At 47.2% G+C, this 24,980-nt stretch overlaps 1 protein-coding gene across 1 annotated transcript; it reads left to right on the top strand.

Annotated features, from left to right (window-relative positions):
• The first annotated feature begins 12,421 nt into the window (after positions 1-12,421).
• On the top strand, positions 12,422-23,133 carry RHOU (ras homolog family member U). Its single transcript, XM_055425835.2, has 3 exons — positions 12,422-12,848; positions 14,333-14,391; positions 19,643-23,133. The coding sequence occupies exons 1-3, from the start codon at positions 12,596-12,598 to the stop codon at positions 20,096-20,098; spliced, it is 768 nt and encodes a 255-aa protein (XP_055281810.1). The 5' UTR covers positions 12,422-12,595; the 3' UTR covers positions 20,099-23,133.
• The last annotated feature ends 1,847 nt before the right edge of the window (positions 23,134-24,980 follow it).

The raw sequence follows: 24,980 nt of genomic DNA, 5'->3' as shown, positions 1-24,980 counted from the left end.
TGTTTGCTAGTCTCTTCAGTGTCTAATTTCCGCCCTGATACTAGGGGGCGGGTGGACACTTTTTAAGGCTCAGTTGTTCAGTCCTTTTCTGGGAAGGGAGGAACGCTGTAGAGAAATATCTCTGGCGTCTGTGGGGAGTGCTCGCAGCGTCTTAGCCACACTGGGTTTGCCCCCGCTCAGAGCATGTGTGCTGTCCCAGTCTACACTGCACAGCTCTAGGTTGCTCTGCCGGGAACTGTCCGAGGCCGGCACTGGGTTGTATGCACTTTCCAGGTCTAAGCGTCTCAAGTTCAGTTTCTCAGGTACTCCACAAAGGCACAGACTTGGCTGGGTCTGCGTTTTGTGCCTTCCCCGGTCTGAGCAGCTCAGGTTACCAGGTGTTTGGCGAGTGGGGTCGGTGTGACTTATCGCCTTTCCGGTCCCTGCCACTCGGTTTTCTGGGTGTACAACTGGTGCACCTTCTCAGGCAAATATCGACCAGCCCGAGCCCAAGAAGTCCTGATTAACAACAAGCCTGCCTGCAGTTGTATTGGATGCCTTTCTGGGGCCGCGGTTGCCCCCTCCGGTTCTGACTGACCTCCCTGCCTGTCTCGGCGGGGGATGGGGGATGGGCAGGCCGCAGCCTGCTTGCTCTGCTCAGCCCTTTGTTCTGTGAGCGGGGCTGGCGGAGTTTTAGGTTAGAGCTTTCCACCTTTTCGTGGGGAAGCTATCCCCGTCTGCTTTGCTATTCCCAGGTAGTTCTGTCAGATTGTTCTCGCGGCATTCAAGCCCAGTCCTCTCTCTAAGCAGTTCAGCCGGCTCCTCCCTGCCCAGCCCCCGCTTGCTAATGGCGTATGCAGGCGTCTCACTGCTTCTCTGCTGGGAGTTACTGTTTGGCGGGTAATCTGTGGGTTTTAATTATTTCTTTTTTTTCCTCCTGGCTATGTGGCCCTCTGAGGTTCCAAGGCTCGCCACAGACTAGCCAGTGAGAGTGTTTCCTGGTGTTTGGAAACTTCTCTCTTTTTAAAGCCTCCCTTCCCAGGACGGAGCTCCATCCTTACCTCTTTTGTCTCTCTTTTTATCTTTTATGTTTTTTCCTACCTCCTTTCGAAGACAATGGGCTGCTTTTCTGGATGCCTGATGTCCTCTGGCAGCATTCAGAAGTTGTTTTGTGGACTTTACTCCGCGTTCAAATGTTCTTTTGATGAATTTGTGGGGGAGAGAGTGGTCTCGCCATCCTATTCCTCCACCATCTTGTTCCTTCTTTTATTCCATATATTTTTTAAACTCTCAGGACTCCTGTTATAGGAATTAAATGAAAAGAAAACTAATATTTGAAGCATCACAAAACCTTTCTTGCTGCTCATTTTCATTTACAAAGTTATTTCAAATGAACACATTTGAAGGCATTCCCTTGGAGTACAGGAATTCTGTCTGTGAGATTGAAGGGCAGAGTTCAAAATTTATAGCATCTAGATTCCAGTGGCTACCAGGCACAGTCTATATTGCTAGGGAAGAACAGAAGAACTCAGCCTGAAGTTCTGACATCTGGTTTCCTGCCCTTGCTTGTGAGGTCCAGAGCTCCAGGCTCAGTCCCAGGCCTGCATGGGTGTAGCAACCCAGGGAGTCATTGCTAAAAGGCCTGCCTATAAACTGCATCTATCTTCACCTTCCACCCCTGCAGAGCCTCACTGAGAGGGCCTGGGAGGAGGCAACCCCCTAGGGTCTGAGGATCACAGAGAGGGCTTTTCCCAGGGCGAGTGATGGCCATACCTCTGGCCGGATCCACAAAGACCCTTGTGATGTAGTTCAGTAAAGGCGATGGAAAAGGGTCTCCAGACAGTGATAACACTATGAAATATTTTGTGTGTGTGTGCTAAGTGGCTTTAGTCGTGTCTGACTCTTTGCAACCCCAATGACTGTAGCCCACCAGGCTCCTCTGTCCATGGGATTCTCCAGGCAAGAACACTGCAGCAGGGTGTCATGCCCTCCTCCAGGGGATCTTCCTGACTCAGGGATCTTATGTCTCCTGTGTTGGCAGGCAAGTTCCATACCACTAGCACTACCTGGAAAGCACATAAAATATTTCTTAACGAGACTTAAAACTTTCCAATTTTCACTGTTTAGGAAACCATCTGAATGAACAAACCTTTATAATTACATAAAAAATTTAAACATGAAATATTTGATTATTAACAAGTCCTTATGTTAACGAAGGGACTCAATCACTGTTTATGGAATTGATGTAATGAATGCACAGAACGACTTTAGCGACATACAGGCATGAAGATGCTGTTTCAGTGGGACATGAGTTCCACTTCTCTGATTCTCAAGCCTTCCCTCTATAATCCACCTAATATTGTAATAAACATAAAAAAAAGCTATTCCAAACTGTTGTGGGTTTTCTGATCTTTCTTTCTTCTTAATTCTCCGGTTTTATCTTTTGCACATTTGCAATCTTCTTCACTTGATAGCACAAGACTCTAGAGGCCCGCTTCTTCTGTCTTTCCTGAATGATCAGGATCTCCTCATATATTCTGTGCAACCCAGACCGAGTCAATGATCAAGGGACTGCTCTGTGACATGCTGCTGAAGGCTTGCTTTTAAGTGTCATTATTAAAATTACCACCTTGTTTTGCTGTCTCGTGTATTTGTGATTGTTTGCTGGCAGGTTATAAGGTACAGTGAAAACATCTCACTCTTGAGAGTTACCAGCTGGGCAATTTTGGGTTCCTCAGAACTGCCGTTTCCTAATCTATAAAGTTGGGGAAATAATAGCGCACATTTCAATTTTTTGAGTATTAAATATGACAACACATACCAAATGCTTAGGAAACTGTGAGCTTCATAAGTGTGGCTCTAATATGTTGAAGTTTTGTGATCAAAAGAAAGGGGAATAGGGAGGAGGGTCTTTTGGGGGCATAAGGTTGCTCTGAACCATCTTCTGATTCATCTCGAAGGAAGGGGGTTGACCTTCTCCCATCCAGAAGCTCGTCCTCAGGCACCCCTGACTTGCTACTATACTTTGCACATCCTGTTACTCCACCCTCAGTCTCTGTTTATTTTTCCCCTGAAGTGCCACCACCACCACCACCCTGCCAGTCCCCTGCTTCCCCTACCCTCCAGCCCACCCCCCTCATGCCCTCCTCTTCCCGGCTGTTGCTGATCCCCCTTAAGGGGAAACACACCCATTTCCATTCCCGTAATGGAAATGGAGTAATGGAGAGGAGCTACACTCTACCCCATTACAGTTATTTTATAGATATTTACTCTGTTACTGGGATTATAAACTCCTGCGAATCCAGATCCTGCTCTAAGCGTATCTGTACACATATTGCCACTGTTCTTGCTGGGATTGCTCCACCCAGTGACTGGGCCAATAACTGTATCCCTTCCACTCCAAAATCACACTAATGACACAATTTCACTGTGCTGAGGGCAGTATCCACCTTTTAACACTTTCTAGGTGACAGAGAAAGTGAGCCTCCCATTACAGCATCCCTTCTCAAAGAGGGACTTGGGCATCTTTGGACTTTGGATATGCACACATTCATTCAAGGCATCACACAGCCACTGCAAACCAGGAGCGGATTGTGAGCCCTATTTGAATGTATGAAAATTCCTTTCTCTTCCCTACTGTAGGATTGTGGGCAATCCTTCCCTCAGCTGGGAAGATCTAGAAAGGAGAGGTGATTGCAGTTTCTAGAAGGGAAGAAGACAATTCTGTCATTTCAGAATTGCTGGCCCAGGTGATTACAGCTGCTGGGAAAGGATTGTTTGGTGAGTTCTTATCTTCAGGGTGGCTGAAATACTAGAGGAGGTCAGGGTTTTGCAACAGCTAAGAGGGATTTCTAAAGAGTTCTTATCATCTGTGAGGATGTGGGCAGCTGGGAAACGTCTGGCCTGGGGAGTTTCTGTGATGTGTATTTGGGGAGGGAAGTTGGAAACATATCAGTTGATACAAGGGCCTGGGGAGGAGAATTTTTTATGGGAAGGGTCAGAACAGCTGGGAGGGCATGTCATCATTGGGAGGCTGCAGCAGCTCTGAGGGAATGGAAATGGGCGTGTTTCCCCTTAAAGGGGATCAGCAACAGCCAGGAAGAGGAGGGCACGAGGCGGGTGGGTTGGAGGGTGGGGGAGGCAGGGGACTGGCAGGGTAGTGGTGGTGGTGGGACTTCAGGGGAAAAATAAACAAAGACTGAGGGCTGAAAGGGTCCCTCAATGTTGCTCAGCCTTGCACAGCATCTGTCCTCAACATTCATAGTGGTTCCAGTTTTTCTGCCTCAGAGAGCTCCCAGTGCAACTTTACCTGCCATCCTTCCAAGAGCTCTCCCGGGGCAGTGGGGGGTGGGGGTGGGGTGTCATTTTTCTCCAGGGACTTATGTATATATAAATCACCATTCGCCTCTTTTCTGTTGTAATAATCCTGCTGGACCAGTTTAGTTTGCTAAAAATATTTAAACATCTATCAATAACATTCGTGCAAGATGATACCCTTACTAAAAATAAATATTAGAGATGTAAAAAAATGCACAGTCATACTTCATGATACGTGTTCCTGGGAAAGTTCTGTAGAAAGAGGACTTGGGCCAATCAAGTAACATTTAAGTTTTACTTTACAAGTTTGTTATTTAACTCAAAAGGTGCACACAGGTCACAAGCACTGTGCTCAGTGTTAGCAAATAGCTCATCAAGATGCAAATAACCAGGAGTCTGATTTAATAAACTTACAGGTTTGACTACTTTCAACCATCATAATTTTGAAATATAATGCAATTCCTTAAAACAAATGAAACAAACATATGGCATAATCAGTTAAAATGAATACCTATGTAACCATCATTCAGGTCAAGAAATAGAACATCTGAACCAACACCACAGTTCAAAAGCATCAATTCTTCAGCACTCAGCTTTCTTCACAGTCCAACTCTCACATCCATACATGACCACTGGAAAAACCATAGCCTTGACTAGACAGACCTTGGTTGGCAAAGTAATGCCTCTGCTTTTTAATATGCTACCTAGTTTGGTCATAACTTTCCTTCCAAGGAGTAAGCATCTTTTAATTTCATGGCTGCAATCATCATCTGCAGTGATTTTGGGGCCCCCCAAAATAAAGTCTGATACTGTTTTCACTGTTTTCCCATATATTTCCCATGAAATGATGGGACCAGATGCCATGATCTTAGTTTTCTGAATGTTGAGCTTTAAGCCAACTTTTTCAAGAGGCTTTTTAGTTCCTCTTCACTTTCTGTGAAGAAAGCTGAGCACCGAAGAATTGATGCTTTTGAACTGTGGTGTTGGAGAAGACTCTTGAGAGTCCCTTGGACTGCAAGAAGATCCAACCAGTCCATCCTAAAGGAGATCAGTCCTGGGTGTTCATTGGAAGGACTGATGTTGAAGCTGAAACTCCAATACTTTGGCCACCTCAAGTGAAGATTTGACTCATTAGAAAAGACCCTGATGCTGGGAGGCATTGGGGGCAGGAGAAGAAGGGGACGACAGAGGATGAGATGGCTGCATGGCATCACCGACTCAATGGATATGAGTTTGGGTAAACTCCGGGAGTTGGTGATGGACAGGGAGGCCTGACGTGCTGCGATTCATGGGATCACAAAGAGTCGGACACGACTGAGTGACTGAACCGAACTGAACTGAACATGAGAAGCCCCATATGGCCCCTCTTCTTCCCAAATGTAACAATTATCCTCAATTACTTTGCTATCTAACACTGTTTAGTTCTGCTCATTTCTTTAGAAATGCAGTTTATTGCATATACATCAAATTCGATAGTTTACACTTTTTTTGCTGTCTGGCTTCTTTCACTTCTCTATTTGTGAAGTTCATTACTGTCATTGTATTTATCTGTAGTTCACTCCTTTTCTTAAGTATACTGCTTAAGTATGCTAAGTAGTATAGGATAAATTACAAAATTACCTCATGCATTTTACTGTTTTCAACATTTAGATAATTTCCAGTTTTGAGCTCTCATAAAACTGCTGTTGAACACATGGGCACATGCACAGAAACACATGGTGCACATGCAGAACTGTGAGCAGAAATCATTTCCGATACAAAGCATTTCATGGTTGGTAGATGACCTTCCACACTCTTTCCTGGAAACCCTGTGTGTCCAGGAAGCCTTGTGTGTCCTGGGCTGCCTAGATGCCAAATACAAGCAACTTGGATCCCTGGGCCACCACTTGGAAGGGCGCTGCCTTGGAGAGTCATTTGATCTGCAGTGGATTTTGCGTGACTAAAGATTCACTCCTATGTTTCTAGACATTAAGATTTTGAGTTTATTTATCACTCTAGCACAGCCTGGCCTAATCTGACCAATATAAACAACATAAACATTTTCTTTTCAGAGGTATTTTTTACAATCAAAATTAATGATTGATTTTCACATCTGGAATTTTCATCAAGTTAATGGGAACTCTTGTTGAGTTAAAAAAAATTCATTCATTCTAGTTACCAACAGGGAAGTGACCAAAGAACATCTGGAGACAGAGCACTAATTTCAACACGTGGGACCATGTCTGTGGCCCCTTACCAAAGTAGTAGCTGATGGGAGAGTCTGGGGTCAGTGATTAATGACAAAGCTGGTGGTCTGGTGACATTTATATGATTCTCTCATCTTCTCTAGTGAGAAACGCCAACATTATTTTCTTTGTCAATTATTTTCCCCTAGGCTGGCATCCCTGGTGGGAAAAAAAAGCACTAAGGATGGGTACACTCAGGGCTTAGTCAGGAAAACAGCCCTTCCAAGGTATCGGGTGAAGGAAGGAAGATTTCATGAGCCTGAGAATTGCAGGAGAGAGGGAAACAGCAACTAAGCCTGTCCAGCTGAATCTGCGACAAGGGTCTAGCTGCATCTTTCGAGAAAACACAGTTGTCCTGCAGATGTGGGCACCGGCAGAGCCATGAAAGGGAACTTAGGGTATGCTGCATTGGGGGCGTGCCCTCTGTGGTTCCTGTGAGCTTGGGCTGCTGTGCACACAGCACGGCGGGCATAGAGCAGGAGGAGAATGATGGCACGCTGGGTCCTCTGAGCCTGCCAGCCACCAGGTGCAGCCCCATGACAGTCCTCCACTTCCCATTCCCTGGGGGGGTCCTCTCACTGGACAGCCACAGCCTGGAACACACAGAGAAGGGTGCTCTGGGGAACATGAGTCCAACCTCAGATGGAAATAGGGGGCCCTTTTGGCATTAGACAACCCAGCTCAGAATCATTAATTGATGAGAAGTAATTTTCTTTTTCTTCTTTTGTGGCTTTTCAGATCCTAATTCCTCAACCCAGGATTGAACCTGGGCCCTTGGCAGTGAATGTTCAGAATCCCAACCAGTCCCTGAGGGAACTCTGGAGAAATAATTTTCTAACTAGCAGTCCCTTACAGGACATTTAAAAAGTAGGGCAATGCCTAAGGAAAGAAGGTTCCTTCAGGGATGAACATGTCCTAGGTCAACAGTGATGACTTGGAGAAAGGGCAAACACTTACAGCTACACGACCCACTAACAGGAAAGATCCAGTAACCACAGGATTCTGATTTGGTTCTTTGTTGTTATTTATTTATGGAAGATGGGTAAACAGCGAAAAGTCACAAATAGTAAAAAAAAAAAAAAAATCTTTATATTGAGTTTGATAATGGAAATTATACCCTGGCCAGGAATATATTAATCAAAAAATCATTTTAACTTATTTCTTGAATACGTTAAAAGATAGGGGAAAGGTATACAGTATAAAGTTTATTGCACAGTTTCTGCTATATTCAGTTCAGTTCAGTTGCTCAGTCGTGTCCGACTCTTTGTGACCCCATGAATCACAGCACGCCAGGCCTCCCTGTCCATCACCAACTCCCGGAGTTCACTCAAACTCATGTCCATCGAGTTGGTGATGCCATCCAGCCATCTCATTCTCCGTCAGCCCCGACTCCTCCCACACCCAATCCTTCCCAGCATCAGACTCTTTTCCAGTGAGTCAACTTGACGCATGAGGTGGCCAAAGTACAAAATCTACTATATTAGTACCAAAATAAAAAGTTATGATAATTAGTACATTTGAAAATTTGATAGTCTGCTAGTAGAACAGGTAAAAGAGCTTTATTTAAAAAAAAAAAACAAGGAAATGTGGTGGGGATAAAGAGTTTGGTGAAGCAAGGGTCCTGCTTTTTAGGCGATTAAGAGCAAGCGTCAGTAGGTTACTTCAACAAAGTGCTGTGACAGGGGTTAGGCATCAACGCACCTACCTAAGGGCTCTGGGTTACACTCCCAGAGGAGGTAACATCTGACTGAGACCCAAGTGGTCACCATTAGCAGGCGACAGGAATAGCGGGAGGCATGCAGGCTCTCAAGCATTGGAGAGAGGACTGTGCCCAGGTCCCTGGGGCCGCGGGGGGTGGGTGGGTGTCGGTGGGGTGGATGCTGGAAGACCCAGAGGAGGAGCTCCAGTGTGGTGGGTGAATGCACACAGCTGGGCTGGAGAGCTACGGAGGCACCAGATCTTAAGGCTGGAAATTTTTTTTTCCCCACAAATGACAGCATTTCCCAAACTTACCAGATACAAAGGAAACATTGCACAAACTGTGCCATCCTGGTAGACACAGATGGGAGTACAGAGGGGTAAGGCGTCCTCAGAGAGAAGAGAAATGGCCTTTCTCATTAACTGTTGCAGGACTCACGTGTTCTCAAAATATTTTATAAAAGCATGAAACAGAAAACAGTAGCCTACATTTTCCTTGCATGATGGAAAGTGTGGGTATAAGGAGGAACAAAATAAAGTTCCTGACCTCCTGAGGCTTGAAAGGGAGACAGACAGTAAAGAAACAAGAAAATACATTAGATGATCTGTTGATTTATTGTCAGATTCACTGATTGACTGCACACGTGGAGGGGCCTCCAACAGTCCTGGTCTCGGTCAGCACTGAGTCCTAGGCCCCCTCCCTACCTTTGGACTTGGTACCATGGGCTGCAGAAGAGCCTACTAATAGTGGACAATTAGTTCTGCAGATTTTAGGTAAGGCTGCAGGAGGTTGATTAAATTGGATCTAGAAAGATGGGCCAAAACAAGTGGGATGGGACAATATTTGACATAAGAAAGGGAACAAAGCAAAGTCAGTGGCTACGGGATACAAAGATACCATATGGCTGAAGGCAGGGGAGACCCACATTTTGTAGGGCCTGAAGCTGATCACATTTGGGGCCCTTATTTAAGAGAAAGGATAAACATTTAAGAATAGAAAACTAGATACAAAAATATTGATTTAAAATGAGACACACATCACAACAAGCTATGCAATTTAAAAGGCCAACAGATACCATAAACTTTAAAAGTATCCAGAAGAAAATATTTAATAAACCTCCTGACACACATGGATCATACTATTTTTTCCCACATTTTTTGGCTACACACCCTCCCCCAAACTTTACTGAGGGTCTAGATTACAGTGAAAAATTGTACATATTTAAGATGTACAACTTGATGATTTGATGTACATATATACTGTGAAATAGTCACCTGCGTGTGTATTTGTTTTGAGAACACTCAGAATCCACACTTAGTAGATGTAAGGGTAAAATACCACATTGTTAACTCTAGTCACGGGGGTGTGCACTAGCTCTCCTGAATGTATTTATCTTGCCTAACTGAGACAGTGTCTCTGGAACACCCCCTCCCCCACATCCCCATGCTGCATGCTCTTTGACTACTTTCTCAATTCTATAATTTTATAATATGGAGAGAACAATGAACACTTATTTCACTTACTGGTGAACTTGCTGTTTGTGGTCCCGAGACAGGTTTGCATGCTCACAAACACAAGAATTCATATCAATTCTATTTCATGTGATTTCCTTCAAAAACGTATGTTGCCTGAATAAATATATGCTTCATTTAGTGTTTATTCCTGCCAGGAACTTCCATTTTGACCAGGTGTAGGTGGGAGAGCCAATATCCTTCTAAAAATTGTTGTTTAGTCCTTAGTTGTATCCAACTCTTTGCGACTGTATGGACTATAGCCTGCCAACCTCCTCAGTCCATGAGATTTCCCAGGCAAGAAGACTGGAGTGGGTTGCCATGCCCTCCTCCAGGGAATCTTCCCAACACAGGGATTGAGCCCGAGTCTCTTACATCTCCTGCATTGGCAGGCGGGTTCTTTACCACTGAGCCACCAGTGACGCCCCCTCTAACAATACTGTGTACTTTTTGATGGAAAGAATAGCCACAAACTAGTTTTTGGCTTTAAGAAGCGACATCCCAAACTCAAGAAACCCTCATGTTTTCTACTGGAACCAGTGCTGGGGAAAGTGGGAAAGTTCAGATGGAAACCTGTAGGCACATTACTGGCCACTATTTCTATGCCCAGATGGCAAGAAACAAGGTAACTACACAGGGGAATCGAAAAGCACACAAATATATCCCATCAGTGTCAGGGCTGTGGAGAGGCAGGCCAGGTACCTAGGTGCTCATTCTCTGGGTCAGGTAATTGCAAGGTTGGTCCCTTGAATTTTGCTCCCTTGGCTCCTTCCTTGTCTAACTTTAGTCCCAGCTCTGTATACATTATACCCAAATGAAATGTCTCTCCAAGTTCACTTTCCTTGGCTTGATGCTCAGAATGTCCACTGCCACATCAAAGCCACTCAATATGAGAAGTTAGAATTGAAACAACATTGGGCTTAGTTGGCAGTGGTTAAAATATACGAATTTTTTTCATATAAATTTTTGTCAACTTTTGCAGAATTGACAAAAATGTAACCATGTGTTCACACTGCTAGGGCCCCCAGGGACGTTCTCTGCTAATGAGGGCCCTGAATTCAAGCCTTCAGCCTCTTGATAAATCCACCTCTGCATTCCCACCACAGCCACAATTCCAAGGCTCAATTTATTACTCTGGTTTGATTTTGCTTTAAGGACACTGGGTAAGAAAGAACTCAGGCTCTGGAGACAGACGGCTTGAATCCTGGCACTGCCACTTCCTAGCTTGTGAGACCTCAGTATTTTATCTAGTACCTCTGTGCCTCAGATTTTCTCATTCTATACCCATAAAATGGGCTATCCCAATGGCTCAGAGGTTAAGAATCTGCCTGTAATGCATGAGACCAGGGTTCAATCCCTGGGTCAGGAGGATCCCCTGGAGAGGGAAATGGCAACCTACTCCAGTATTCTTGCCTCGGAAACCCCATGGACAAGAGAAGCCTTGTGGGCTTTGGTCCATGGCATTGGAAATAGAGTCGGGCACTACTTGAGAGACTATCACTCATAAAATGGGTATAAGTAATGATGAGATGACAGTAATTAGCTCATGCAGCGGAGAAGGCAATGGCACCCCATTCCAGTACTCTTGCCTGGAAAATCCCAAGGACAGAGGAGCCTGGTAGGCTGCAGTCCATGGGGTCGCTGAGACTCGGACAAGACTGAAGGACTTCACTTTCACTTTCATGCATTGGAGAAGGAAATGGCAACCCTCTCCAGTGTTCTTGCCTGGAGAACCCCAGGGACGGTGGAGCCTGGTGGGCTGCTGTCTATGGGATCGCACAGAGTCGGACACGACTGAAGCGATTTATTAGCAGCAGCAGCAGCAGCAGCTCATGCAGAGTGCTTACCAGTGTCCAGCATATAAGAAAGGCTCAACGTTTATTAGTTACTGTGACTTTTATTATTAGTATCACTATTCCCGCTCATAGTACGAGCTTCTTCTCACACCATAGCATAAATCTCTGGGGAACTTTGCATCTAGACTATGACCAGAAAGGTTTCCATGTCTTTCCGATGGATTGTTGAGGAGGAAGGAGTCAGAAAAACGGATTTTTTCCCCCTAAATAATATCAATGTCACCAAATTACATTTAAGTAGATGAAAGAATTGGGGCTATAAAGACATCTGTTGGTTCAGGGCATGCTCAAGAGAAAGTCACACTAGCATTAACAGTGGACCTGCGTTCCTTTGCTCCCAAATGATAGAAAAATACGTTAGGAGGACCAAAATCACACAATGGGTTTTGGCTACATAAAAGTTGCCTGTTAACTCTACCTCCTTCCGACGACTGTCGCCCAGGCCCTGCACTTTCCCCTTGGGTGGAGCGCTGTGGCCTGCGAGGCAGGGACCGCTGGGAGGAGGGGGCGCAGGGCCGGGAGGAGCAGGGCAGTCGGCGGCTTGGGCGCAGGAGGCGGGACCGCGAGCCCCTCGGCGGTGGCGGCAGTGTCGGCGCCGGGAAGCCGCCCTCCGCCGGCCTGGTTCCTCTGCATTGCCCAGATTGGGCATCTGGGGGTCCCCCGGGGGTGTCGGGGTCCCTGCCCCGGGTCGCGGTCCCGCCCCAGCGCGCGCGGCTCCGGCTCTAGCGCACCGCGCGGCGCACAGGCGGGGGCGCTGTGGGCCCGACGCCGGGACCCAGCGGCCGCTCCGCCTTCTCCCCGCGCCCGCCCCCCGCGCGCCGGGCCGCCGGGAAGCGGGAGGAGACAGCGCCGGGCCCCGCGCCGCTCGGTCCGCAGTCCTCAGCCGCAGAACGGCGCTGGCGCCGCCCGAGCCCAGCCGGACCCAGCAGACCGCCTTTGTCTGCGCCGCGCGGCCGGAGCCGCGGCCCTCGAGTCGGGGACGGCTCCCCCCGCGGCGGGCGCGGGCCGATGCCCCCGCAGCAGGGGCACCCCGCGTTCCCGGGCCGCTGCGAGGCGCCGCCCGTGCCGCCCCGCCGGGAGCGCGGGGGCCGTGGGCCCGGGGCGCCGGGGGGCCGGGGGCGCGCGGGCGGCGCCGAGGGCCGCGGCGTCAAGTGCGTGCTGGTGGGCGACGGCGCCGTGGGCAAGACCAGCCTGGTGGTGAGCTACACCACCAACGGCTACCCCACCGAGTACATCCCCACCGCCTTCGACAACTTCTCGGGTGAGCGGGGCGGCGCGGGCTGCGGCGGGGGAGCGCCGGGGCCCCGGGGCCGCGGAGCGGGAGTCGGCCCGGGCGCGGGGAGCCGAGGGCGCCTCGCGGCGCGGGGACGGGCGGCGGGGTCGCAGGTCGCGCCGGGGTGGCCCGACCCGCTCCCTGCGTGGAGCAGCTGCGTCAGGCCGGCGTCGCTGGCGCCGCTGCCGGCTTTCGATCGGAGGGTGACGCGCAGGTGCCAGTACCTGTGGCCCGAGGGTCGGTCTTTTCCAGTCAGCGGCTCCTCTCCCGAGGGCGTCTTCACTTTCTAGAGCCGCGGAGAGCAGGGACGAGAGTGCACTTAGTGAAAATGGCATTGGACGCGCTGGGGAAGCCTGAGTTTTGGATTAAACCGGGATAGTAAAGATGACTTCTTGCCTCTGAGTCCCACCGCCCCCGTTGGCTCTGTTTTTGATTCTTAGTGTCTTCTCAGTATCTCTTAAGCTCCTGAAAGCTCTTATGTATGCGGTGCTGTGTCATTTGGTTTGTAGCCACCAAGATCAAGTTATCTTTCTTCTTGATTTTTCAAGCCTTCTTGAAATTTATGAAAAAGTTAAAATCCATGGAAGCTAGAGTGAAATGCTTTCTCTTGTTCTTAAAAAACAAAACAAAACAAAAAAACTTCTTGACCTTTCAGAAAGTTTTGATGGCAAGGACTTGCTTTCATCTACCTGGAAGGCACCCTAGATAAAGCAGTGCTGTGCTGGTGGGTTTCCCACCTAAACGAGATTGTGTGTGTGTTTTAATCCCCTTCTTCAACTGAGTAGTATATAAACAATTTAGAAAGTTGCTTCGTCAAATGGAGCACTCAGAGCAGCACTCTGATGCAGGCCCCTCCCCAGATACCCCTTCCTAGTGGAAAGGTGGACACGGTTTCCTTTTCTCTTTTAATCCTCTCTTTGAGCTGACATGGGGAGATAAGCAGTTCCCTCTTTTATAAACAGGACAATACTGGCAGCCTGTGTTTACACATGTTCTCAAAATAAGCTATGCTTTTGTGACAGACCCCAAAGTCACCAAACATTTCCCAAGGGAAAACAGTTATTTGTGAGGTTTTCCCCTGATTTAAAACCATGAGGTTGGTTCCCACTCACCCCTCAGTGTTGTTTTTGTGTTTTTTGAAACACGTGCTCTAGGAAAATACATCGTCTGTGGTCGGGGAAAAACTCAGACCCTTCCAGGGTGCCATCAAAGGCCCTGGGCCTCTCTGCCTTCTCTCGGGGCATGGAGCGAATTGCTGGCCTGGCAGCTTTGCATTAAAAAAAAAAAAAAATGCTTCCAAGTAGTCTCCTTGTTTTAGGCAAGTCTTGAATTTGGTGGGGGGGGGGGGCTCAGAATAGGATCTGAAGGGTTTGGAGTGAGAGTGGTCACACAAACTAAAATTATTGTTCTTCTGGAAAGGGTTAAAAGAGACCCTCCCCACTACTGACAGTCCTCTCGGTCTTATTTTTAAGCTGTGGTTTCCGTGGATGGGCGCCCCGTGAAACTCCAGCTCTGTGACACTGCAGGACAGGTCAGTATCACATCGCTGCTCAGTGCTGGGCAAGAACAGGGCCTTTTAAAGACCTTCAAATACTGCCCCCTCTCCTTTACTGGGCCATTCTAGAGCCCCACCCCCACCTCACAGAGGGTGGAGGTGGCGGGGAGAGAGCTCCACACCAATAAAACAGGGTTTGGCACTGCTCCTTGTGGGCAGGACAAGGGAAACAGGGTCAAGAGCGGTTCTTATCTTCTGGGAGTTTCTGATCTTATTTACTTTCTGGTTTTTATTAAAAATTGTCAATGATGCTTTGTACTCATTTCTCAGAGTAAGTTGACGATGCCTTATAATCATTTTATTAAAGGTCAGCAAACCAAATTCTTAAGATATTGACTCAAGGAAAAGATGGAGTTCATGTCAGTAAGTGTTAATATTTCCTTTCCTAACCTGGATGAATGAATGAACTGGAACTTGGTCCTTCAGAATCGTGAACATTTATTTTTGTCTTGAGGGCCAGGCACTTGTTTGAGACAGCCAGGGATGGGGAGGGCTCAGTATGAAGTCCCCTCTGGGGTGTCCCCAAAGAGCTGGGGGGGCCCCAGTCCCCCTGCATGGTGCTTACATCACTGAATTCTCACTGTGCCCTCTTTTGTTTAGTTGTTAATGTTGTTGTTTAGTCGCTAAGTTGTTTAGTCCGACTCTTTTGTGACCTGTTGGACTGTAGCCCACCAGGCTCCTCTGTCCATGGGATTTCCTAGGCAAGAATACTGGAGTGGATTGCCATCTCCTTTTCCACAGGATCTTCGCAACCCAGGGATTAAACCTGCATCTCCTGCATCGCAGGTGGAGTCTTCCCCGCTGAGCCATCACAGAAGCCCCTAGGGTCTGTCTTTAGAGCTTACCAAAGCCACAGTTAATAAGCACGTAGTTTCTCCAGTGCTTGCTAGAGTCTGAGAAAGTGCTGGGGTAATTTATCGACAGATAAAAGTATCTACTTCCTTTCTAAGATGTCATATGACCATCTACACTTAAGAAGTATCTGACTTTCCAGTGTCCCTAAGAGCCTCCTCCAAACCAGGGCTTCTTAGTCACTTACCAACTCCGGGACAGCAAATTCAGGGCTTTTTCAAACTTCAAGGTGACACAAAATTGGGCAGCCTCGATCCCCAGCTGAACATTGGTTTGGCAGTGGCCACAGGGTGCATGTCATAGCCCAGCTTCCTCTGCTGTCTCCTTGCCCTTCTACTGGAGCAGGAAAAAAAGGAAAAACCAAGCAATCTGTATTTTATTGCATATGGAAGAGAAAAATCAAAGAACATATATCCTTCTAAAACTTAATCTTTCTGGATGCCCTGCTGCTATTTATAATTAAAGCTTAATTGCTTTGTGTAAATCAAGAATGTTTTCCTACCTTGGGTCACATTTTCTGATCTTTACAATGAGGGTTGGGTAGACCCTCAATAAACAGAGGCCTCCCTGCTGAAGCAAGAAGTGGCAGTTGAAGAGTCCAAGAATAAGAAGGCAGGAAAACTCAAGAAACCAAAGGGCATGCCTATCTGGGGCCCTTTAGGGAGGAGCAGACAGCCCAGCTCCCCACCACTGGCTCACCTGTCAGCTTCTGATGGCTGACACAGCTTCCTGGGCTGGAGTTCCCTGCCTCATGCCTGGTTGGTGCCTGGCCCATAGTGGACTTTGCTTGTGTTTGTAGACTGGATTGATAAAAAAATGGAGTGCTGGGTCCTGCAGGATGCAAGCTTAAGTCATGGCCTGCCCCTTGACGGACTATAGTCCATGGGGGAAGACAAACGTATTGGATTGGCCAAAATGTTCATTTGGATTTTCCAGTAGGCACTTAAAGAAAAACCCAAATGAACTTCTTGGCCAACCCAATAGAACTTGTGAAGAAGTCAACGAGGTTACAGGAGGAGGAAGGCAACATGGGTTTGAGGGACAGGATGGGTAGACCCAAGAGGAAAACCTCTGAGCAGTTTTGAAAGAGGATTAGGACTTTTACCAGGAACACTTTGTAGAAATGATCCTGAATTATCAAGGAAGAGTTTGATTTTTTTCCTTAATAGGATCTGTTTCAAAGTTAAGGAATCACAAGAATCATTTTTGAAATGGTTTCATGAAAAAGCTTATAATTTGGGAAATTAAAAGTTTTCAGTGCAAGTTGGTATGCTTTAGTTTATTTGGAAATTTTCCTTCTGGTCCCTCAGCAGTGTTTTTGTTGAGATTCACTGTATTTCTTACCTGATGGAGTGGTTAGTAGTGGTTAGCCTAATAGTGTAATGTGTGAGGTCACCATCTACAGATTTATGAAAAACCACATCTTCAAAACTATGAAAAATACACAGCTAGGGCTTTCCTGGTGGTCCAGTGGTTTAATACTCTGTGCTCCCCATGGAACTTTGTTCAGTGTTATGTGTCAGCCTGGATGGGAGGGGACTTGGGGGAAGAATTGATACACATATATGTATGGCTGAGTCCCTTCGCTGTTCACTTGAAACTGTCACAACATTGTTTATCAGCTATACCCCAACACACACACAAAAATTTAAATTTTGGGGAAAAAATAACAACTCTGTGCTCCCAGTGCAGGGGGCCTGGGTTTGATCCCTAGTCGGGGAACTAGAGCCCACATGCAACTAAAGATCCTGCATGCCACAGCTAAAACGCAGAGTAGCCAAATAAATAAAAATAAATTTTTTAAAAAATACACAACTGGTGAGATAAAGTCAGTTTTTTCCTGGCTCCCCGGTTATTAATTAGTGTTTATTTTGATCGTTAGTAAAACTGGACAAGGTGATAGTCTTTTCCTATCCTCCATACTCCAGGTCTGATAACCTCCCCTTTTAAGGGACTTGATTTGACACCTTCAATATTTCCTTAGTGTTGCCCCAGCCTGTGGTGGCACATCCCCCCAAGTGATCATCATGGTAGCTTCCTGGGGATAAAGTGACTCAAGCTGCCTCCTTTCCAGACACCAGGAGAATGTGGAAAGGTAGCTGTTGCCTGGGGATCAGACGTAAGTTTTACATAGCCGCTGAGAGCTGGAAAAATAACTAGAAATTGATTCTTATGCCTTGGGGCCTTCTTGTCGGGGGCCTTGTGTGCATATAAAATGTTAAAAGAAGTTTTTAACACTGGACTCGTTATGGAAATTTCACTGTGATCAATTTCACTCCAGTGGAAATTGATCAGACTACAATAGCCTGTCCAATAGCAGGTGAAAACTCTTCAGGCTTCTGACTCATGAGGCACCTGGGAAAATCTTTATACTTTAAAAAAAACAAACACCGGTTGCTGCTAGACCAGTGCGGCTGTCCAGCGACCTGTCAGCCCCACCCAGCCCTACCCTAAATCCCAGGCAAATCTCTGGGTCTCAGAACTCGTTTCTCTAAGGGTCCATTCCAACTGGACTCATCACACGTACACGTGCGGCATTTATTTCTGCAAATAGCTAAGGTTTCTGGTCAGGCAGTGAGCAGCAGGGCTTAGTTTCTGCTTTGCTTCCTGAGTCCCTCAGCCAGAACTTCCACAAGTCTGGGAGCCAGGTTGCCGAAGCCATGTCCCAAGGCCCAGGGCTGTGTTTGCTTTTCTTTTTGTTGATAATGCAACCCCAGATCCAAGGCCCAGCCAGGCATGATGCCTGCCAGCAGTGAGGGCAGAGACTCTGTCCTGTGCTGCTTTCTTGCAGGCCTCTGGGAACAGAGGGAGTGTTTCATTAGAAGTTCCTCGGGGCTGGGCTCCTGGCCACCTGGTTGGGTTTCTGTGTTTCTTCTTTCAGCACAAAGTTGGCACTGAGAAATCCAGGACTTTTTTTTTTTTTCTTCTTCTTTTTAACTTTTGCATATAGAAGGTAGAGAATTGGCAGTGACATGGTGAGATGCCATATTCCTTCCTGAGGATTTAGCTGGTCAGCTTCAATATTGTCGCTTGGCTATTGCCCTACAAACTGACATACAGGGCCTCAGATGAGGCACGTAAACTCAGAAGATCCAGGCTTTCTTCATCCCTAGAAAAAGTCCACAGATGCAACAAAACAAGCACGTAAATAATAGTTTGTAAATAATCGTAAGGGCTTCCCATGTGGCTCAGTGATAAAGAATCTGCCTGCCAATGATGAGCCACAGGGGATGTAAGTTCAATCCCTGCTTGGGAAGATCCCCTGGAGGAGGGCATGGCAACACACTCCAGTATTCTTGCCTGGAGAATCTCATGGACAGAGGAGCCTGGTGGGCTACAGCCCATAGCATTGCACAGATTCGGACATGACTGAAGCCAGGTAGCATGCACGCATGCATGTCCCTATAAAGACTGAGGCCATGTGTGTCTGTTCCCAACCAAATCCCCTAGGTCTGGTTCCAGTGTCCAGAGTCCTGTGTGCATCTCTGTTAGTGAATGTGCACAGTGAGGCACTCAGCAGGGTGATGGTTGGTTTAAATAATCAGCTCTGACTTAGTCCATTCACTTCTTTATCCCTTGGAAGTAGGATGGGTACGCCTTTTCTCTGGTCCTTTATCTTCCCAAAACATCATTCCTGGAGGCCTCTGGGGTTCACGGAGAGAACATAAGGGGAGGGAATGTAAGAGAAAAGGAAGGAAGGAGAAAAAGATAAAGTGAGATAACAGGTGTATTCAGCAAGTGTGAGAACATATTCACTTGTGTTTTAAGTGACATTGAGAGGCACACATTCTCTGGGTCTCTGTGAGAGTGTCCAAGCCTAGGTCCTCAATTCCAGTCCTGTGTCTGAGTCCCAATTCTGCACCAAGTATGCCCTGAGAGTGCCCTGGGTATGCATGGCACAGACGGGATGCAGTGAGCCAGGCTCACAGCTGCCATGAGGATGGGCAGAGCTGCTGAGTTCACAGACTGAGGTTTCCTGGGGTCTGGGTGAAGCCCCAAGGATCAGTGTGGGTACCATCTACATTTGAAAAGCCTGGCTAAGTACCAGAGTTGAAGCAGTAAGTCTGAGTTACTCTGGTCTGAAGGCTAGGAGAAAGTAAATTTTATTTTGACAATCTATCTAATATAAGGACTTTTTCTACAGTAAGTTGCAAGTAGGTCCTGAGCAGTGAGGAAGGTTTTTGGACAAGTTTTGCAGAGCTGGGAGTGAGGCCCACTTGGCAGCAGGGGCCTTTATAGGGCTCTGGTTTTTCCTTCCACCACCTGTCAGCTTTCTGTTACCTGCCAGACCCTTTCCAGAAAAGTGTTCAAACGGTCTCTCTGCTGATGAGAACTGATGTAAAAGATAACATTTGGGTGCTTGGCTCCCTTGTAGGATGAGTTTGACAAGCTCCGGCCTCTATGCTACACCAACGCCGACATCTTCCTCCTGTGCTTCAGTGTCGTGGGTCCCTCCTCCTTCCAGAACGTCAGTGAGAAATGGGTGCCAGAGATTCGGTGCCACTGTCCCAAAGCCCCCATCATCCTCGTGGGGACACAGTCGGACCTCAGAGAAGACGTCAAAGTCCTCATCGAGCTGGACAAATGCAAAGAGAAGCCGGTGCCCGAGGAGGCGGCCAGGTTGTGTGCCGAGGAGATCAAAGCCACCACCTACATTGAGTGCTCGGCCTTGACTCAGAAGAACCTCAAAGAGGTCTTCGATGCAGCCATTGTGGCCGGCATTCAGTACTCAGACTCCCAGCAGCAGCCAAAGAAGTCCAAGAGCAGGACTCCAGACAAGATGAAGACCTTGTCCAAGTCCTGGTGGAAGAAGTACTGCTGTTTCGTATGATGCTGATGGGGACCCCAGCGGGCTGTATTCCAACAAAACCCACACTAGAGGCTATATTAGCTGACATGACTCTTTGACTGTGTAGGACCTGTATAGCGAGCGCGTGTGTATATGGATTATAGAAGGTGCTCCAATTTATGTTATTCTTTCTTGCCTTTGACCTTCTTGTTTGTTTGAGCTGAGGAATGAGATACTTATGCACTATATCTTGAAGTAAGTTAAGAATTTTTCATAACTCTGGAAATTTAGAGCTTTAGACCTTTTGATTAATTTACATCTAATATGAAAAAGGCACGCCTCAGATCTGGGTGTCCAGAGTGAAAGTTTGCTATGAGATAACACACAGAATAACAAAGAGAAAATGGTGTGGTTAGCCATCCCTTCACTGAAGGCTGGTCAGAGTAACTCAGCTTTGAAACCTTATACTATTTTCCCCTTTGTTTTAAGGAAAAAAAATCTGAGGAAAAAAAAAGATTTCTGCCTGTGAAACCTCAAATCAGACACTTTGGTTATATTCTTATACCCCGTTGCTTAAGATTTAAAAACAACCAACAAAAAGCATCCCCATGGTGTTTGTCATCCCAAACATGACAATGGTGCTGTGTAGACCAAAAAGAAAAAATTGCTGATGGGGGTTTTTCATCCTGAGATCATGTGAACAGCCGGAATGCCATGAGGAGTAAAGTGGTAGCCCACAGCTCTCTTTTCTTTAGGGAACGACTCACGTTGAGATCAGAGTGTGATGTTTGCTGTCAAGCACATGAGCCAAGCTGCCTGAGCCTCTATGATGACAGTGCTCAGGAGACCTGCCTGGATTGGTTCTAAACTTCTGGGCCTTCCCTGCCCCATCTGCAGGGAAATGAACACTCTAGCAGGGCTGTAGCAAGCAGGTGTTTTGGGAAATGAAACAAAATGTCTTTTTATTTTAAGTCAGCCCAAAGGTACTTCTTTGTGTACACACATGAACACAGATGTATATGTGGCTGTTCTTGCTGTGGATTCAGACTTTTAACTATGGAAAAAAAGTGTGGTCACAGGAACAGCTGTGATGGAAGCCTGGCTTCTCTTTTAACACTTTTTGGAACAGAACTCTTTTTAATGATATCTGAGATGTGATTCTAAGTGTATCTTCACACATTTTGGAGCCCATGTTAAAACATGTACACCTCTTAGAGCCTATTTTCAAATTAATGCCTCTTGAAACCTACTAAATCCACAGACGACTCTCAGGGAGCTGGCAGCAGAGACAGTGTGCGGGTCAGGGGCCATGGAGTCGGCGGTGGCAGGGACCACAGTGCCCTTGCTCAGCACTTTCAAAACTGTAGAACAGTCAGAAAACCATAGATTGTGACATATTTGTGCTGTTCCAGATGGTGGCATTTAGGGCTCTATGTTCGGAGGACAAAAAGTGCCACATCCAGAGAGCAGTTTTACTCTGGGATGGGGTTGCTGCTGAGATGCTGAGAAGTAGCCGAAGGCATCGAGTTGTGATGTCAGGCTTGCACTGGTGATGCAGAGCGACCAAAATCAGCCAGGAACTGGGGACGTTTCTCCAGTGCCAACAGGTAGAGGAGTTTATGTTGCTGTGGATCTTGTCCTTTTTTATATTAAAAAAATCCAATTTGTGTTTCTTCATATAAAAAGTAAATGATCAGGTTATACTTTAGGTTAGGGGCTTCATTTTTTCTGTTAGTAAATAAAATTAACTAATTTCTTCATTTAAAAACTGAAATACATACTGTTTACTATTTATTTTTCAGTACATTGAAATTGATATCATAGTTTCCTGAAGCATTTAGTTACAACCTGAGTGAATAAAATTACTTCTTTTGTGGAAATGCCACAAATGGACCTAATGAAGTGCATCTGAAGCTTGGGGCTTGGCTCACCAACTCGTGAACCTCCCAGGTGGGCTCTGCCCACCATGGTGTGGAGTGGGGTGAGGGAGGGCTATCTGACTGGTAAGTGATTTCAAACAGTATTTTTATATTAAAGAAAATGTCATCGAGTACAATGCAAGTTAATTTTTAAGACCGAACACAAAACTTGAAAGAAATTTTATGCCTGTGACAGCATATGGGGCCACTCTTGGTCCCCTGGAGTGGGGAACCTTTGCCACCCTCTGCCTTTAAGACCACTGATGGCCAGTGGTTTGTGAGGAACACCTTTGTGGCCTAACTTCTAGAGCTTTACTCAAGTGTTTTATTCTTAACTTAGCTTGATGCAGCCTGTCCTATTACAGCTAAAAATCTAGAAGGTTGACATTGAAATGCAACAGGTTTTAATATGTTGCCAAATTTGTAGAGTAAAGGTGGGATTGTAATTGACGTTTTCCTCCATTTTTACTTCATGATTAAAATGGACACTTGGGCAGAAAATTTTTTTTTGGCTGCACTTTGCAGTATGCAGGATCTTAGTTCCCCGACCAGGGATTGAACCCATCCCCTTTTCATTGGGAGTGCAGAGTCTTATCCCCTGAACTGCCAGGGAAGTGCCCAGAAATTTTCAAAAGTATGTGCTTGAGTTTTTGATTTACTTCCAAGCTCAAGCATCATTAAATTTGCAGCTTGATATGATTGCATTGTAGACTATCAGAGCTGTGCTTTGGGAAATGCCCCACGTTAAGGTGCGTAGGCTAGTCATAATGTAACAATGCAGCGTCCTCCTTTTTCACCAAGTGTGTGGAAATGAAGCTTTTATAATGTTGATTGCTGTGCCTGACAGATTTAAGAGAATTCTCCGAGCTCTTACACAGGGCAGGTCTTCTCCGCTAAGTCATGCTTTTCTTTTTTTAAGCATAAATGATGTTGAGTAGAACACTCTTTTTTAAGATGCTCTCCAGGTGGTAGCAAACAAATTCTGACCTACAGCTCTAGGGCACCTGCCTTTTCCACCAAGCAAGTGAGCGCAAGGCACGTGGAGAAGCAGCCCCAGAGGCGTCCTGGGAGTGCGTCCCCGGCCAGCATCAGGTGCCTGCTCAGGGGTGGGGGGTGGTGAGGACTCCAGGGCTACATCTGACACGTGCAGCCTCTGGACCTTCCTGTGTGAGGGGCCAAGTGCTGGCCTCCGTCCCTGTTCTCAGAGCTGAGTGTAGGCTCAGAGCAGCGCTGCATGTGGGGTAGCGCTGAGGGCCCAGAGGAGCCTTGGTTTTGTCCTGTGTGGACGGGGCCACCCTGTTCACTGAACTGTTGGTGTCCTGGGTGACAGCGTGTGTGCACATGTGTGGTGAGTGCCCAAGGGTTGCAGTGGCCATGGGGGCTGCCGTGGGCCCCACCAGCTTCACAGTGAAGGCCAGTAGGGCTCAGGATCCCTCATCTCTAGGGGCTGGACAGCACTCCTGGTCACCTAGTGAAGGACAGTTCAGTCTCCTCTGTTGCCCATGTGGCCTTTGATCTCAGGGTATGGTTCTTTTGTAGCCCCTGACCAGGCAACCACAATGGACTGGAAAACTGGGCAGAGAGCAACTAAACACACTGCTCATCTACATGTGTTCCAGAGTGCTGAAAGGCAGCTGGCCTCCTGGCCTCCATGGGCAGCCTGACCCTTGCCCAGGGCAGCCTGGAAGTCTTTCCTCCCCAAGTCCCAGTCCCATCTCCCTTATCTGGGACAGGCCTTCCCAGGATACAAGGAGAGAGTTCCCAGTTCCTTAGAGGAGATCAGAATGTCTTCACAGAGATGACCTGAAAGGAGGGGAGAAAAGTTTTCTAAAATGAATAGCAGCTGCAAAGGCCCTGAGGCAGAGCAATGTCTGGCCTGTCCTGGGGCCTGTACAGGCATGGGGTTGGGGATGCTGTGATCTCAGGGAGAGGCAATGGGCCGGAGTGGGGAGGAGGGCTGGGCCCTGAGGTCAGGCTGTTTGGGCTTGAATCCTGGTTCTGCTGCTTCCTGGTTGTGGTTCCTTAAGTAGCTTAACCTCCTAACCTCTCTGTGCCTAACCTGTCACGTCAATACAGGGGCAAGTGTGGCATCTGCCCCAGTGGCTGATGGGTTGTTGAATATAAAGGTTACAGGGCCCATAAGCCCCAGGAATGTCTTCTGGGCAAGACACACAGTTGATTCAACTTGGCAACTGGCCCCTAAGGGCTTTCATCTTCATCTCTGTTAAATTTTATGAGGCTTACACTTTTTATGCTTAATAACAAATTCATTTTTCAATTTCCACTCATTTTTGTAGAAGAGAGGAATACTTCAGTTGCTCCGGGTGCGTGGCACAGGTGAATGGGTGGGGGCAGATGTGCTGGCTCCTCACCCCTGGCTGGACGGTGGCTGACCCGAGACTATGATCGGAGCACTGAGGCAGTCTGCGGTGTCAGTCGCAGCTGGTGAGCGGGTGTGGGGCCCTGCACTCCCAGTCAGGCTGGGCCTCCCTCCACCCGCTTCACTGGGGAAGGCCTTGCCCAGCCAAGCGCACTCTTGTTTTTGTGCTCTTTTGAACCATTTTTAGAACCTTTGTTGGAGTTACCAACTGTAACATCCCGTCACCCCAGGGAGCACCCACCCCTAACAATGAAACCAGGTCCTGAAGAGGTGGGTCTGCATATGACGGAGGTGTGTGGGTGGGAACAAATGCTTGTCCTAAATGGAGGCACATTCCTGGGTACCATCTCCTCTCAGTCCCTCCTAATGCCCCATGGCCACTTCAGAATTAACTCACTGTTGGGGTTGTTATGTTACAAATGGTTACAAACTCAGTGGCTTAAAAAAAAAAAAAAAAGCAGATTTCTTACCTCTGGTTCTGGAGGTAAGATTCTGAACTGGTTCTCCCTGGCTGAAGTCAAGTAATGGCCAGGGCTAGGGTCCTATGTGTGGGTGCTGGGGGACTCATCCTCTCTCTTGTTGGAGCTCTGGGCTCACTTGTGTTCCTTGACTTGGAGGCTTCCTC

This window comes from Moschus berezovskii, chromosome 12, assembly GCF_049115385.1.
Source record: "Moschus berezovskii isolate FMDL1 chromosome 12, NW_MosBer_1.0, whole genome shotgun sequence".
Taxonomy (NCBI): domain Eukaryota; kingdom Metazoa; phylum Chordata; class Mammalia; order Artiodactyla; family Moschidae; genus Moschus; species Moschus berezovskii.
This window is presented reverse-complemented; position numbering and strand designations above follow the sequence as displayed.

Excerpts from the sequence above, each read along its gene's own strand:
- RHOU (XM_055425835.2), top strand. The coding sequence starts at position 12,596 with ATGCCCCCGCAGCAGGGGCACCCCGCGTTCCCGGGCCGCTGCGAGGCG. Across the intron at positions 12,849-14,332 it reads CGCCTTCGACAACTTCTCGG|CTGTGGTTTCCGTGGATGGG; the intron begins GTGAGCGGGGCG and ends CTTATTTTTAAG. Across the intron at positions 14,392-19,642 it reads TCTGTGACACTGCAGGACAG|GATGAGTTTGACAAGCTCCG; the intron begins GTCAGTATCACA and ends GCTCCCTTGTAG.